The sequence below is a fragment of the Phyllobates terribilis genome, unplaced genomic scaffold (genome assembly GCF_046119375.1).
Source record: "Phyllobates terribilis strain yellow unplaced genomic scaffold, ASM4611937v1 Scaffold_13__5_contigs__length_258822181, whole genome shotgun sequence".
Taxonomy (NCBI): domain Eukaryota; kingdom Metazoa; phylum Chordata; class Amphibia; order Anura; family Dendrobatidae; genus Phyllobates; species Phyllobates terribilis.
In genome coordinates this window covers 210,446,450-210,462,894 of record NW_027362773.1, presented here as the reverse complement: position 1 = coordinate 210,462,894, position 16,445 = coordinate 210,446,450, and the positions used below count along the sequence as shown (strand labels likewise).

Here is a 16,445-nt window from a genome sequence, read left to right as displayed (position 1 = left end):
TATGCACCCTTCACCCTACAGTGCTCCGGGACGTGCCTGAATTTCCATCAGTAAAAGGTACTGAAGTGACTATTGTGTCTGTCCCTGTTCTTGCTCTGACCCGGCTGGGTCCCATCTGTCCTGCATCCTTAAATCCCCGCTGCCCTGAGGCCTAGCTCCACCTGTGGGAGCTATACCACGCAAGCTGCCTTAACACCGGCCTCAGTGGGCTGCCGCAGCGCTGGTGATCCTCACCAGACACCACAGGTGGCATCACGAACTTAATAATATAATCATCCACCCTTTTAAAAGAGAGGCCCAGGGTACGGCCCCGGGAGCCGACCACCGCGACACCCCCCAGGGTCAGGCCATAACAAGGCCCGGGCGCCGAGTTCTCCCCATTCCCCCCCCTGGGCTCTACAGAGACATCATACTGTGTGTGGGGAATGTACTGTGTGTGCCTCATACTATGTGGGGAATGTACTGTGGGGACATCATACTGTGTGTGGGATAATGTACTGTGGATGCATCATACTGTGTGTGGGGAATGTACTGTGGGTGCATCATACTGTGTGTGGGGGGAATGTACCGTGGTGACATCATACTGTGTGTGTGGGGAATGTACAGTGGGGATATCAATATCATTCTGTGTAGGGGGGAATGTACTGTGGGTGCATCATACTGTGTGTGGGGGGGATGTACCGTGGGGACATCATACTGTGTGTGGGGGGAATGTACTGTGGAGACATCATACTGTGTGTGCGGAATGTACTGTGTGTGCCTCATGCTATGTGGGGAATGTACTGTGGGGACATCATACTGTGTGTGGGGAATGTACTGTGGAGACATCATAATGTGTGTGGGAGAATGTATTGTGGGGACATCGTACTGTGTGTGGGAGAATGTACTGTGGAGGCATCATACTGTGTGTGGGAGAATGCACTGTGGAGACATCATACTGTGTGTGGGAGAATGTACTGTGGGGACATCATACTGTGTGTGGGAGAATGTACTGTGGGGACATCATACTGTGTGTGGGAGAATGTACTGTGGGGACATCATACTGTGTGTGGGAGAATGTACTGTGGAGGCATCATACTGTGTGTGGGGGGAATGTACTGTGGGGACATCATACTGTGTGTGGGGGGGATGTACTGTGGGGACATCATACTGTGTGTGGGGGGAATGTACTGTGGGGACATCATACTGTGTGTGGGCGGAATGTACTGTGGGGACATCATACTGTGTGTGTGGGGGGAATGTACTGTGGGGACATCATACTGTGTGTGTGGGCGGAATGTACTGTGGGAACATCATACTGTGTGTGGGGGGAATGTACTGTGGGGACATCATACTGTGTGTGGGCGGAATGTACTGTGGGGACATCATACTGTGTGTGGGCGGAATGTACTGTGGGGACATCATACTGTGTATGTGTGGGGAATGTACTGTGGGGACATCATACTGTGTGTGGGAGAATGTACTGTGGATGCATCATACTGTGTGTAGGGAATGTACTGTGGGTGCATCATACTGTGTGTGGGGGGAATGTACCGTAGTGACATCATACTGTGTGTGTGGGGAATGTACAGTGGGGATATCATTCTGTGTAGGGGGGAATGTACTGTGGGTGCATCATACTGTGTGTGGGGGGGATGTACCGTGGGGACATCATACTGTGTGTGGGGGGAATGTACTGTGGAGACATCATACTGTGTGTGGGGAATGTACTGTGTGTGCCTCATGCTATGTGGGGAATGTACTGTGGGGACATCATACTGTGTGTGGGGAATGTACTGTGGAGACATCATAATGTGTGTGGGAGAATGTACTGTGGGGACATCGTACTGTGTGTGGGAGAATGTACTGTGGAGGCATCATACTGTGTGTGGGAGAATGTACTGTGGAGACATCATACTGTGTGTGGGAGAATGTACTGTGGGGACATCATACTGTGTGTGGGAGAATGTACTGTGGGGACATCATACTGTGTGTGGGAGAATGTACTGTGGGGACATCATACTGTGTGTGGGAGAATGTACTGTGGAGGCATCATACTGTGTGTGGGGGGAATGTACTGTGGGGACATCATACTGTGTGTGGGAGAATGTACTGTGGGGACATCATACTGTGTGTGGGAGAATGTACTGTGGGGACATCATACTGTGTGTGGGGGGAATGTACTGTGGGGACATCATACTGTGTGTGGGGGGGATGTACTGTGGGGACATCATACTGTGTGTGGGGGGAATGTACTGTGGGGACATCATACTGTGTGTGGGCGGAATGTACTGTGGGGACATCATACTGTGTGTGTGGGGGGAATGTACTGTGGGGACATCATACTGTGTGTGTGGGCGGAATGTACTGTGGGGACATCATACTGTGTGTGGGGGGAATGTACTGTGGGGACATCATACTGTGTGTGGGCGGAATGTACTGTGGGGACATCATACTGTGTGTGGGCGGAATGTACTGTGGGGACATCATACTGTGTATGTGTGGGGAATGTACTGTGGGGACATCATATTGCGTGTGTTGGGTCATTGTGGGGGCATCATACTGTGTGTGGTGGACTATTGTGGAGGCATCAAAGTACATGTGAGGGATTCATACTGTGTGGGTGGGGGCACTGAGGGCATCATGCTGTGTGTATTGGGCACTGTTTCGTACTGTGTGTGAACCATAGTGGGCTTTACAAGGAGCAATATATTTGTGTGGTGCATGGTAGATGGGTGGTCCTCGTATAGATTTTGCACTGCAGCTTATTCTTTTACTTATATTCATTATTTTTCCATCCTCGGATGTCACTACCTTGCGTTCTCCACTTTGTCTGACCCTGTCTGCAGATATAACCGTCTGAGCTCCTCCTGACAAGCAGGATAGATTTTTAAGCGTGCGCTGGAGTCCCTGTACTTCCCTTTGGGGTGTGCGAGCTCCGCCAGTTAGCTTCTGATCAGATAGGAAAGGACAGACGACCATTACCGGCTGTCAGTATCTGACTGTTATTTATATATATAATTACCATCTCTAAGCTGCACAGGAAACCAGGAACGCCTCAGCTATATGGACACATTTATTATTGATAAGTAATAATGTGGCAAAAGCAAATGTAATTCCTTATATCTGTATGGTGCCGCCTGTGTCCTGTACACCATTGTATCCACATTACTCTCTCCTCCTAATTATATGGCCTGAAGCCCCATGGTAGGAAATGAACTGAGGGAGGCGAGGGGGATACAAACTCTACTTTCTTATTATCAGTAATATACAAGATCAGGAGGGGAAGTTTTGGTGCATTTTGCAGGAAAGGAAAACATAAATCATTGTAGACAGTGCAGTGTGCAAATTAATTGCAAAAAATTTATGGGAAAAATGGGTGTTAGTAGTTTTTTTTTACCAAGTTGCAATACCCTACACAACCTGTGGACTGGTGGGGCGCTGTTCCTGGAGGACGATAGCTATCATTTTCTAATTCTAGACAACAGGGTCTTAAGACTTGAGTGATGGGCAGAAATCAATTATGCATATAGAATATAAGGTCCTACACTATTATGGCCAAGTGAGCCAATGACGAGAATTGTAGACAATGATGTGGTGCCAAGGAGTTATCTCCACACTGACCCTGTGATTTAAGAGGCATTCAGTATGCACCTGAAGCAAATCAGAGGGGCTAAACATGGGGCTATAAAATAGTAAATATGGGGTCCTACAAGATTCATATAAAGCATTTTAAAGGGGTTGTCCAAGACTTTAACATCGATGGCCTACCCTTAGGACAGGTCATCAATGTCGGTGGGGTTGTGATCATTTTTGCAGCCATTTGATTGGCTAAAATAAATTATTGATGAGCGACATATAAGGAGATCTTCAACAACTGATCACTAGTGATGAGCGAGTATGTTCTGTTAACCCTTTTGGCGAGCATGCTTGGGTGCTCGTCGAGTATCTTCAGCGTGCTCAGGTATTATGTTTTAGTCACGCCGTGCACATGATTTGTGACTGTTTGACAGCTTTACTACATGTGAGGAATGCCTAAGAAATAGCCATTCCTCCCATGTATTAAAGCTGTCAAACAGTAGCAAATCATCCGCACAGCATGACTCAAACATACCACCCGAGCACGCTGAAGATACTCGGAAAACACCCGAGCATGCTCGTAAATCTCGAGTAACGAGCATGCTCGCTCATCACTACTGATCACGGAAAAAAACATCTCCGGTCCACATACCTGAATGGTGTATAGTAACACAAATAATAGCACTTCTGCTCCTTTGTCTTGGCATTCAGTGGACAAAGATCTCCACTGATCAAAACTTCCAACTTGTCAAACTTTTTTTGAAGGTACAGCTATGCTTTAAATGGGGCTTGGCTGAGCTTCTATACCTAAAGTCTAGATTTTGGGTGGGAAAGTCTTAGGAACCAGGACTTAGGCAAACTCACCCAAAAGAGGGAGGTTCTGGCATTTTGAGGAGGTGCCAAGTAGTCCTTGGGCATGGATTAAATGACCTGATGTTGACTATTAAAGTGTTGGTATGTACCCATGTAAATAATGAAGGGGTCAGGGTCCTGACTAGAGTGCTGTGACCCTTTCCGGTGCACAATCTATTGATCAGACCTATTCTGACTCCATAACTAGGCTGCGAGTGTGGGGGTGCCTTAACACACCGTTTCTTGGCTGTCTCTATGTACCAGTACTCACACAAAGAGATTTCATTAGATAGCTGAACTCGACTGCAGAGGCACGTATGACGATTCTAGAAAAAGGTTTATTTTCAAGCTGAATTCTTAGAGTTATACACAATTACAGTAGCAAAAAAAGACTATATTGGACCAGGGATGCAAGACATTCGCTTCATAACATGGCTGGCATACTCAGAATGAAGAAGACGAAGGGAGAAACAGGGAGAGAGACGGGGCAAACTGCTAAAAATCAAACCTTATTGCATAGCAATGTAACAATACAATACTGTATGATTCCCAAGTAGTGGGATATGACAAGACTATAACTAAGGAAGCAGTGATAGCTATTCTAAAGTTTATTCTAACGTTTCCACTTTAAGTGTTCACATGTTGATTGTCCATATGTTTCCTAATGAGAAAATTACAGAGTATTTATCCTTTCTATTTATATGGAATTACAGATGATTAATGTGCGTGATGTGATAAGGAAATGAACGATCATCATAGATACAATTTATATCTTGGCTACGATGCATTTTTCCACTTTCCACCTACTCGCTTCCTATAGCAGTAACATTTTTTTTGCACTTAGATTTATAGAATCATAATGAAAATCCACTTGGAAGCCAAGTATTGTCATGTTTTCCAGTTCATACAGTTATCTCATTGAGATCATATTATTCCATGATGAATAATCTGTTCTCCGCTTCTTAGCAAAGCAACATATTGACGATAATAAACCTTTTCCAAGGACATTGAGCAAGGTCATTTCATTCAGACTCTATAAGCTCCAATGATCTTCTGATATATTACTTATATCTCACATGTATTAAATATTGGAGAGATCGTCCTGTATACTTAGCCAGTCCTAACGTAGCACTTGTTTGCCTCCCTTCATTCTATTCCTTACAGTAGGATATGATTGTGAATGCTGGCAGCCTGGGTGACCCCTTTCGGACACACAACAGCTACAGGGGCTATCGGGGCCCCCCTTTAATTTGCTAAGTCCCATTTTTACCCCCTATACTTTTAGTTTATTGTTCAGTTATAAAATGAATTGAGAAACCTTATGAATATATTCTATTGCTTATCTTATCTGATCCTTAGCTGCAAACTGTATTATACTCCAGAGCAGCATTCACAATTCTTCAAGTCTGTTATTGTAAACAGTTGACAATACGCAATGCTTTCATCCCTAACGCCTTTTTTTGTGCAAGAAAAAACTAAGCATCTTTCATCAATGTGCCGAATCCTATTTTCAGCCATTTTTATCCATTTTTACCATCAGTGTGGCGTCCTGTTTTTCTAGTATGAAAAAGAAAACAAAACCTAGAAGTTTCTCCTACCCATCATTCAATAAAAATTGGACATACGTGCTATACGCTTTTTTCACAGAACCATTCACTTTATCCGCAAATTAGATTAAAAATAGACATCTCTCCATTTTTTTTTTTGGGGGGGGGGGTTAAGACAATCAGTCCCACAAAAAACAGACATTTGGAGAGCCCCATACACTATAATGGGTATGTGTTTAATCCATGAAAAACATAGATATAACAGTTTTTGTTATGTAATCTGAGAGCAGCATGATGTAGGGGCTGAGACCCTGATTCCAGTGATATATCACTTACTGGGCTGCTTGCTGTCATTTTGATATAATCACAGTTTTCTCGGCTGTAGATGTAGCAGAGCTTGGAATGCTGAGCCCTATATGACCCCTCCCACACCACTGATTAGCAGATTTTTTTGTATGCGCTGTGCATAGGCAGAAAGCTGCCAATCAGTGCTGGGGACGTGGTTGGACCAGGAGGCACAAGACACCCAGTTCTGTAGTAATAAACTCCTGATGATAAAACACTAATTTTATTGAAACAGCAACACACAGCTCAGTAAATGACACATCACTGGAATCAGGGTCTCTACCCCAATATCATACTGCTCTCGGATTACATAGAGACAGATTTCCTTTAATATTCATGGATTATGATGTGTATTTTCTTTGGTTTCGCACAGACATCTGCAGTGAAGAAGAGGAGTCCACCGACGGATCATTGCTCACAATCTCTCTGCCTTTGTCTGAAGAACAGGTGAGTGTTAGCATCCAGGTAAAACAGTCCAATCCTGACAATCCGGGTGCAAGAAAAGTTGTTGGACAACCTGGTAGCTGGTGTGGGGATCCTAGAGTTAGGGAATTATGAAGAATCACTTGAGAAGGACTCTTGTTTGTTTGCCCAGAGACCAAACTTTTCCACCAATGATATATAAACAAGGTTACATTTTTTCCCAAAACAACAGCTCCCCTTTTGGCTACAGGTTGTGTCAGGTATTGCAGCTCAGCTCTATTCAAGTAAACATGACTAAGTAACACCAAACACAGACCCTTGTATCTTTATTATAAGTGTTATATATCATATCTGTACATTATAATGTATATTATATGATATTCTGCTGCTCATTTTGCCCCTTTACCACCGTTGGGCCAGTGATTGTCACAATTGATCCTGCCGGCAACCCTAATTTTAGCTGAAAAATGTCATATGTCGACTTACAAATGGCACAAAGACAGGAGCGGGTGACAGGTCTCGGAGAAATGGCCGTCACCAGGGTAACTACTTATCTCCGACATCCAATATTGTTTTTTATGTTTAGCCATTTCTATGGGCTGAGCTGTCCTGCAATACTAGGCACAGCCTGTGGATGAGTGTGGCGCTGTATCTGGGGAAATTGCTCTTTTAAAAAAAAGCTTCTTATATAAGTGTTATGTGTGAAACTATCTCTTCTTTGCATGGCACATACAGCATGTTATATTCTATTATGTGTCACATCCTCTTATAACGCTCATTGTGTTCTTACAGAGCAGCACATTAAGCGCCTACCAGAGCTGCCTGCAGAAACTCCTCCACTCCGGCAGTGACAGTGAGTAGCTGGAATATTAAACACATTCATGTAAAGACTGTTCTTCCATGAGAGAGAACTACAAGAGTCAGCTCTGTACACAGCCGAGAGGCTGGGAGATTCTACCTCTGAAGTTTGCAGAATAGTGAGTGCAGCTCTGGAGTACAGGAGGTAACTCAGGATCAGTACAGGATAAGTAATGTAATGTACAGTGGCATGTAAACGTTTGGGCACCCATGGTCAAAATTACTATTATTGTGACCAGTTAAGGAAATTGAAGATGAAATGATCTCTAAAAGGCCTGACGTTAAAAAAGAAAAATATAGATTTCCATCTTTTACATTTTAAAACTTACAAAAAGGAAAATGGGCAGATGCAAAAGTTTGGGCATCCTGCATGGTTATTACCTAGCAGCACACTCTTTTGCAAGTATCACAGCTTGTCTTTCAGTTCTTGTTTGAGGGATTTTCCTCCATTTTTCCTTGGAGAATTCTTCCAGTTCTGTGAGATTCCTGGGTCTTCTTGCATGCGCTGCTATTTTGAGGCCTAGCCGCAGATTTTCAATGAAGTTCAGATCAGGGGACTGTGAGGGCCATTCTAAATCTTTCAGCTTGCACCTTTTGAGGTCATCTATTGTGGATTTTGATGTGTTTAGGATCATTATCCATTTGTAGAAGCCATCCTCTTCAGCTTTTTGACAGATTATGTTTGCATCAATAATTTGTTGAAATTTAATTGAATCCATTCTTCCCTCTACCCGTGAAATGTTCCCATTGGCTGCAATACAACCCCAAAGCATAATTGTTCCACCCCCATGCTTAATGGTTGGCAAGATGTTCTTTTCCTGAAATTCTGTGCCCTTTTTTCTCCACACATACCTGGGATCATGGTGGCCAAAGAGTTACCTCATCGGTCCACAGGACTTGTTTCCAAAATGCATCAGGCTTGTCTAGATGTTCTTTTGCATACTTCTGACGCTGAATTTTATGGTGAGGACACAGGAGAGGTTTTCTGCTGATGACTCTTCCATGAAGGCCATATTTGTGCAGTAGAACAATGAACCACAACTCCAGTATAATACAGGATGTAACTCAGGATCAGTACAGGATCAGTAATGTAATGTATGTACACACTGACTGCACCAGCAGAATAGTGAGTGCAGCTCTGGAGTATAATACAGGATGTAACTCAGGATCAGTAATGTAATGTATGTAGACACTGACTGCACCAGCAGAATAGTGAGTGCAGCTCTGGAGTATAATACAGGATGTAACTCAGGATCAGTACAGGATCAGTAATGTAATGTATGTACACACTGACTGCACCAGCAGAATAGTGAGTGCAGCTCTGGAGTATAATACAGGATGTAACTCAGGATCAGTAATGTAATGTATGTAGACACTGACTGCACCAGCAGAATAGTGAGTGCAGCTCTGGAGTATAATACAGGATGTAACTCAGGATCAGTACAGGATCAGTAATGTAATGTATGTACACACTGACTGCACCAGCAGAATAGTGAGTGCAGCTCTGGAGTATAATACAGGATGTAACTCAGGATCAGTAATGTAATGTATGTAGACACTGACTGCACCAGCAGAATAGTGAGTGCAGCTCTGGAGTATAATATAGGATGTAACTCAGGATCAGTAATGTAATGTACGTACACAGTGACTCCACCAGCAGAATAGTGAGTGCAGCTCTGGAGTATAATACAGGATGTAACTCAGGATCAGTAATGTAATGTATGTAGACACTGACTGCACCAGCAGAATAGTGAGTGCAGCTCTGGAGTATAATACAGGATGTAACTCAGGATCAGTACAGGATCAGTAATGTAATGTATGTACACACTGACTGCACCAGCAGAATAGTGAGTGCAGCTCTGGAGTATAATACAGGATGTAACTCAGGATCAGTAATGTAATGTATGTAGACACTGACTGCACCAGCAGAATAGTGAGTGCAGCTCTGGAGTATAATACAGGATGTAACTCAGGATCAGTAATGTAATGTATGTACACACTGACTGCACCAGCAGAATAGTGAGTGCAGCTCTGGAGTATAATACAGGATGTAACTCAGGATCACTAATGTAATGTATGTACACACTGACTGCACCAGCAGAATAGTGAGTGCAGCTCTGGAGTATAATACAGGATGTAACTCAGGATCAGAAATGTAATGTATGTACACACTGACTGCACCAGCAGAATAGTGAGTGCAGCTCTGGAGTATAATACAGGATGTAACTCAGGATCAGTACAGGATCAGTAATGTAATGTATGTACACAGTGACTTCACCAGCAGAATAGTGAGTGCAGCTCTGGTGTATAATACAGGATGTAACTCAGGATCAGTAATGTAATGTATGTACACAGTGACTGCACCAGCAGAATAGTGAGTGCAGCTCTGGAGTATAATACAGGAGGTAACTCAGGATCAGTACAGGATCAGTAATGTAATGTATGTACACAGTGACTCCACTAGCAGAATAGTGAGTGCAGCTCTGGAGTATAATACATGATGTAACTCAGAATCAGTACAGGATCAGTAATGTAATGTATGTACACAACGACTGCACCAGTAGAATAGTGAGTGCAGCTCTGGAGTATAATACAGGATGTAACTCAGGATCAGTAATGTATTGTATGTACACAGTGACTGCACCAGCAGAATAGAGAGTGCAGCTCTGGAGTATAATACAGGATGTAACTCAGGATCAGTACAGGATCAGTAATGTAATGTATGTACACAGTGACTGCACCAGCAGAATAGTGAGTGCAGCTCTGGAGTATAATACAGGATGTAACTCAGGATCAGAAATGTGTGTACACAGTGACTGCACCAGCAGAATAGTGAGTGCAGCTCTGGAGTATAATACAGGAGGTAACTCAGGATCAGTAATGTTATGTATGTACCAAGTGACTGCACCAGCAGAATAGTGAGTGCAGCTCTGGAGTATAATACAGGAGGTAACTCAGGATCAGTACAGGATCAGTAATGTAATGTATGTACACAGTGACTGCACCAGCAGAATAGTGAGTGCAGCTCTGGAGTATAATACAGGAGGTAACTTAGGGTCAGTACAGGATCAGTAATGTAATGTATGTACACAGTGGCTGCACCAGCAGAATAGTGAGTGCAGCTCTGGAGTATAATACAGGAGGTAACTCAGGATCAGTACAGGATCAGTAATGTAATGTATGTACACAGTGACTTCACCAGCAGAATAGTGAGTGCAGCTCTGGAGTATAATACAGGATGTAACTCAGGATCAGTAATGTAATGTATGGGCAAAGTGACTGCACCAGCAGAATAGTGAGTGCAGCTCTGGGGTATAATACAGGATATAACTCAGGATCAGTAATGTAATGTATGTACACAGTGACTGCATCAGCAGAATAGTGAGTGCAGCTCTGGTGTATAATACAGGATGTAACTCAGGATCAGTAATGTAATGTATGTACACAGTGACTGCACCAGCAGAATAGTGAGTGCAGCTCTGGAGTATAATACAGGAGGTAACTCAGGATCAGTACAGGATCAGTAATGTAATGTATGTACACAGTGACTCCACTAGCAGAATAGTGAGTGCAGCTCTGGAGTATAATACATGATGTAACTCAGAATCAGTACAGGATCAGTAATGTAATGTATGTACACAGTGACTGCACCAGCAGAATAGTGAGTGCCGCTCTGGAGTATAATACAGGATGTAACTCAGGATCAGTAATGTATTGTATGTACACAGTGACTGCACCAGCAGAATAGAGAGTGCAGCTCTGGAGTATAATACAGGATGTAACTCAGGATCAGTACAGGATAAGTAATGTAATGTATGTACACAGTGACTGCACCAGCAGAATAGTGAGTGCAGCTCTGGAGTATAATACAGGATGTAACTCAGGATCAGTAATGTGTGTACACAGTGACTGCACCAGCAGAATAGTGAGTGCAGCTCTGGAGTATAATACAGGAGGTAACTCAGGATCAGTAATGTAATGTATGTACACAGTGACTGCACCAGCAGAATAGTGAGTGCAGCTCTGGAGTATAATACAGGAGGTAACTCAGGATCAGTACAGGATCAGTAATGTAATGTATGTACACAGTGACTGCACCAGCAGAATAGTGAGTGCAGCTCTGGAGTATAATACAGGAGGTAACTCAGGGTCAGTACAGGATCAGTAATGTAATGTATGTACACAGTGACTGCACCAGCAGAATAGTGAGTGCAGCTCTGGAGTATAATACAGGAGGTAACTCAGGATCAGTACAGGATTAGTAATGTAATGTATGTACACAGTGACTTCACCAGCAGAATAGTGAGTGCAGCTCTGGAGTATAATACAGGATGTAACTCAGGATCAGTAATGTAATGTATGGGCAAAGTGACTGCACCAGCAGAATAGTGAGTGCAGCTCTGGGGTATAATACAGGATGTAACTCAGGATCAGTAATGTAATGTATGTACACAGTGACTGCATCAGCAGAATAGTGAGTGCAGCTCTGGAGTATAATACAGGATGCAACTCAGGATCAGTAATATAATGTATGTACACAGTGACTGCACCAGCAGAATAGTGAGTGCAGCTCTGGAGTATAATACAGGAGGTAACTCAGGATCAGTACAGGATCAGTAATTTAATGTATGTACACAGTGACTGCACCAGCAGAATAGTGAGTGCAGCTCTGGGGTATAATACAGGATGTAACTCAGGATCAGTAATGTAATGTATGTACACAGTGACTGCACCAGCAGAATAGTGAGTGCAGCTCTGGAGTATAATACAGGATGTAACTCAGGATCAGTACAGGATAAGTAATGTAATATATGTACACAGTGACTGCACCAGCAGAATAGTGAGTGCAGCTCTGGAGTATAATACATGATGTAACTCAGGATCAGTAATGTAATGTATGTACACAGTGACTGCACCAGCAGAATAGTGAGCGCAGCTCTGGGGTATAATACAGGATGTAACTTAGGACCAGTAATGTAATGTATGTACACAGTGACTGCACCAGCAGAATAGTGAGTGCAGCTCTGGAGTATAATACAGGATGTAACTCAGGATCAGTAATGTATGTACACAGTGACTGCACCAGCAGAATAGTGAGTGCAGCTCTGGGGTATAATACAGGATGTAACTCAGGATCAGTAATGTAATGTATATACACAGTGACTGCACCAGCAGAATAGTGAGTGCAGCTCTGGAGTATAATTCAGGATGTAACTCAGGATCAGTAATGTAATGTATGTACACAGTGACTGCACCAGCAGAATAGTGAGTGCAGCTCTGGGGTATAATACAGGATGTAACTCAGGATCAGTAATGTAATGTATGTACACAGTGACTGCACAAGCAGAATAGTGAGTGCAGCTCTGGAGTATAATACAGGATGTAACTCAGGATCAGTAATGTAATGTATGTACACAGTGACTGCACCAGCAGAATAGTGAGTGCAGCTCTGGAGTATAATACAGGATGTAACTCAGGATCAGTACAGGATAAGTAATGTAATATATGTACACAGTGACTGCACCAGCAGAATAGTGAGTGCAGCTCTGGAGTATAATACATGATGTAACTCAGGATCAGTAATGTAATGTATGTACACAGTGACTGCACCAGCAGAATAGTGAGCGCAGCTCTGGGGTATAATACAGGATGTAACTCAGGATCAGTAATGTAATGTATGTACACAGTGACTGCACCAGCAGAATAGTGAGTGCAGCTCTGGAGTATAATACAGGATGTAACTCAGGATCAGTACAGGATAAGTAATGTAATATATGTGCACAGTGACTGCACCAGCAGAATAGTGAGTGCAGCTCTGGAGTATAATACAGGATGTAACTCAGGATCAGTAATGTAATGTATGTACAAAGTGACTGCACCAGCAGAATAGTGAGTGCAGCTCTGCAGTATAATACAGGATGTAACTCAGGATCAGTAATGTAATATATGTACACAGTGACTGCACCAGCAGAATAGTGAGTGCAGCTCTGGAGTATAATACAGGATGTAACTCAGGATCAGTAATGTATGTACACAGTGACTGCACCAGCAGAATAGTGAGTGCAGCTCTGGAGTATAATACAGGATGTAACTCAGGATCAGTAATGTATGTACACAGTGACTGCACCAGCAGAATATTGAGTGCAGCTCTGGAGTATAATACAGGATGTAACTTAGGATCAGTAATGTAATGTATGTACACAGTGAGAATAGTGAGTGCAGCTCTGGCGTATAATACAAGATGTAACTCAGAAGTTTACATACATTACATTACTGATCCTAAGTCATTTCTAATGTTGTCATTTCTATTTAGTCCTTTACGTTCTGATGTCTCTGTGTGTGTCTGTCCTGTTCTCGCCGCACCGTACTGTTATCTGAGCTGCGCTGTCTCTCCATCTCTCAGCAGCTGAAATTCAGGATTTGGTTCCTCAGGACTCAGAGGACACAATTGTATCTGTCTGCAGCGAGCAGGAAATTGCGCTTCTCAGACAGTAAGTATCAATGTGGAAGGGGAGGAAGGAATTAAAGGAACAAAGTTGGAAAGACAAGAATGGCATATTTACCCCACAGGGGCCTGTGTGCGGAGCAGATTCGCTGCCCTTGTACAGGAGAGGGATCAGCAGAAAGACACAGACTCGCACAGTCAGCAGCAAATGAATGAGCGAGAAGTGTCACCAAACAAATATAGCAACGATACCACAATACATCTGATAATACTGAGCATCTAATGTGCATTGCATACACATTACATTTACACAGAGCACAGCTTAAAGGGGTTTTCCACCTTCAGAGACTTTTTTTCCATTTAAATACATGTACTTTGGGCTAAAAATCATTTTTGCAATTGGGTTTCATTACAAACTTTGCACCGTTTGGCTTTTACAGGTCCCTTTTTTCACTGCACGTTCAACTTTGATGTGGTCTGTGGTCATAAATTAACTGAAAAAGTCATAAAATAGTTAGAAACTGTCCTATTGGACCTTCAGAATGAACTTACTGACGGATTCTCAGTAAACTCATTCTGCAGCCATCAGCAGGCAGCACAATACTGAGGCTAAAGGAGGCAAACGATGAATCATTTTCCATGCAACCCAATTGCAAAAAGGATTTTAGCCTTTCAGAAATGTTTCTAAAACTGACATAACACTCCCTTTTAAAGACGACCTGTCACCAGTTCAAAAGTTGTCAATGTTTGCTCTTATCTGATTCCCGTCGCTTTCCTGAGTATTCCGTTTTTTATTTTTTAAAAATCCGACATTCGGTTCCAGAGATATGAGTCTTTTTATTTAGTGTTAATTTTTATAGTCTTTACTAAAGAGGCGTGTACACAGGACTAATCTGCATAATTAGCCACGCCCCCATGCAAATATCCTAACCATTAGCACTAAATAAAAAAGACTTGTATCTCTGGAACTGTATGACGGATTTTTAAAAAACAAAAAACGTAATACCCAGAGGAGCAGCGGGAATGATATAAGAACAAAAAGTGGCCACTTTTGAACTGATGACTGACCCCCTTTAAAGAGGTTGTCCCATGAACTAAAGTGCTCTTTTTTTTTTTTTTTCTCTACATGGTCAGGCACAAGCCTAGCTTTATCTCTGCACAGCAATATTATTTTTTTTAAAACGCATCCAATTGAGAAAATGCTTAATTTTCCATCATCTGTTCGTTGGACCACCCCTTTAAGTAAAAAAATTTGCTATAACAGACAAGTCAAATCCTATTTAAGTAAAAAAAAAAAATTCAATATTTAGTAGGAGGTAAATATGTCACCAGGATAAGGTAATCCTTAGCATCTAGGGCCTGTACCTAAAACAAGTAAATGGCACCCCAAATTGCAAACAGGGGTAAAAGAACACATTTACCCCTTTAAATTCATAGAAGCCAAAATAATCTTCTATCATGTAAGTCAGGACAGGTCGGACTCGGCTCTATTTATAATGGGGGAGGCAAACATGGTAAACTCTTTAATATAGGGGTTTTTTTTTGTTTTTCAATGGTTTTTATTACATTCTTAATAATATAGCAAATAATAGTAATTAAAGGGGTAAAAGATAAAGACAAAATAAAGATGGGAAAAGGTCAAGGTTAAGTAGGGAAAAAGGAAAATATACTTGAATAGCGAATATGGAAGGTTAGGAAAGAGGATATTTAAAGGGGTACAGACTAAGAAAATAAGGAAAAATATAAATACATCAAACAAGTAACATACAAACTCAAATCTACACATTCTAACTCTGGAAGGATGTGGAGGGCAATTGGAAGGAAAGTAAATAATTTATGGTTGTGTGACAGATGCCTTTAAGAGGAAATTGCAATATTTGATTGCACTCTGCATCTGATATAAGGAAAATGTTTTTTTTGCACAAAAATTGGTAACATGTAATCCTTGGCCAAAGAAGGAGCAGTTTTTTCTTAGTGGCTTCTCAAAAGTTGAGTCTCCATCTATGGTGAGTCCATAGACGCCCCCACAAGGCATATGGACTAGAGCAATGGTGATGAGACCCCTTTAAGAATTTTCTGACATGGTGCAGATATGGGATGATTAGTTGAAGTGCATCCTCTGCAGTGCGCTCCTCTAAGTCACGATGACCCTGGTGATATGCCATTCTTGAACAGCTGAAAGTTGGATGACTGTTCTGCCTCTCAACAAAGGACGACAAACTTTCGTTTTCTGTAAGATCTGTCCCTGGTGATTTTTTTGAAATGAGCTGACAGAGCGCACAGGTGTATGGAGATGTGACAAGACGCCAGCGTGAGGCATCGCTCTCTGCGCCTGGAAACGAGCAGCTGGCTTCCCAGTGTGCAGTGTATTTCCGGAGCAGCAAAATAATTACGGAGTTTTACAAAGAAGCCTGGAA

General features: G+C 42.5%; 1 protein-coding gene across 2 annotated transcripts in view; it reads left to right on the top strand.

The window, feature by feature from the left end:
- LOC141174663 (serine/threonine-protein kinase Nek11-like) overlaps nucleotides 1–16,445 on the top strand; it is a 490,513-nt gene that overhangs the window by 446,642 nt on the left and 27,426 nt on the right. The window contains exons 13-15 of one of the 2 annotated variants that reach the window (XM_073659586.1): nucleotides 6,676–6,749; nucleotides 7,518–7,578; nucleotides 13,987–14,074. In XM_073659586.1, coding sequence (XP_073515687.1) covers nucleotides 6,676–6,749; nucleotides 7,518–7,578; nucleotides 13,987–14,074 — 223 coding nt within the window. The remainder of the gene's footprint in view (nucleotides 1–6,675; nucleotides 6,750–7,517; nucleotides 7,579–13,986; nucleotides 14,075–16,445) is intronic. The other variant, XM_073659587.1, reaches the window with a different exon arrangement.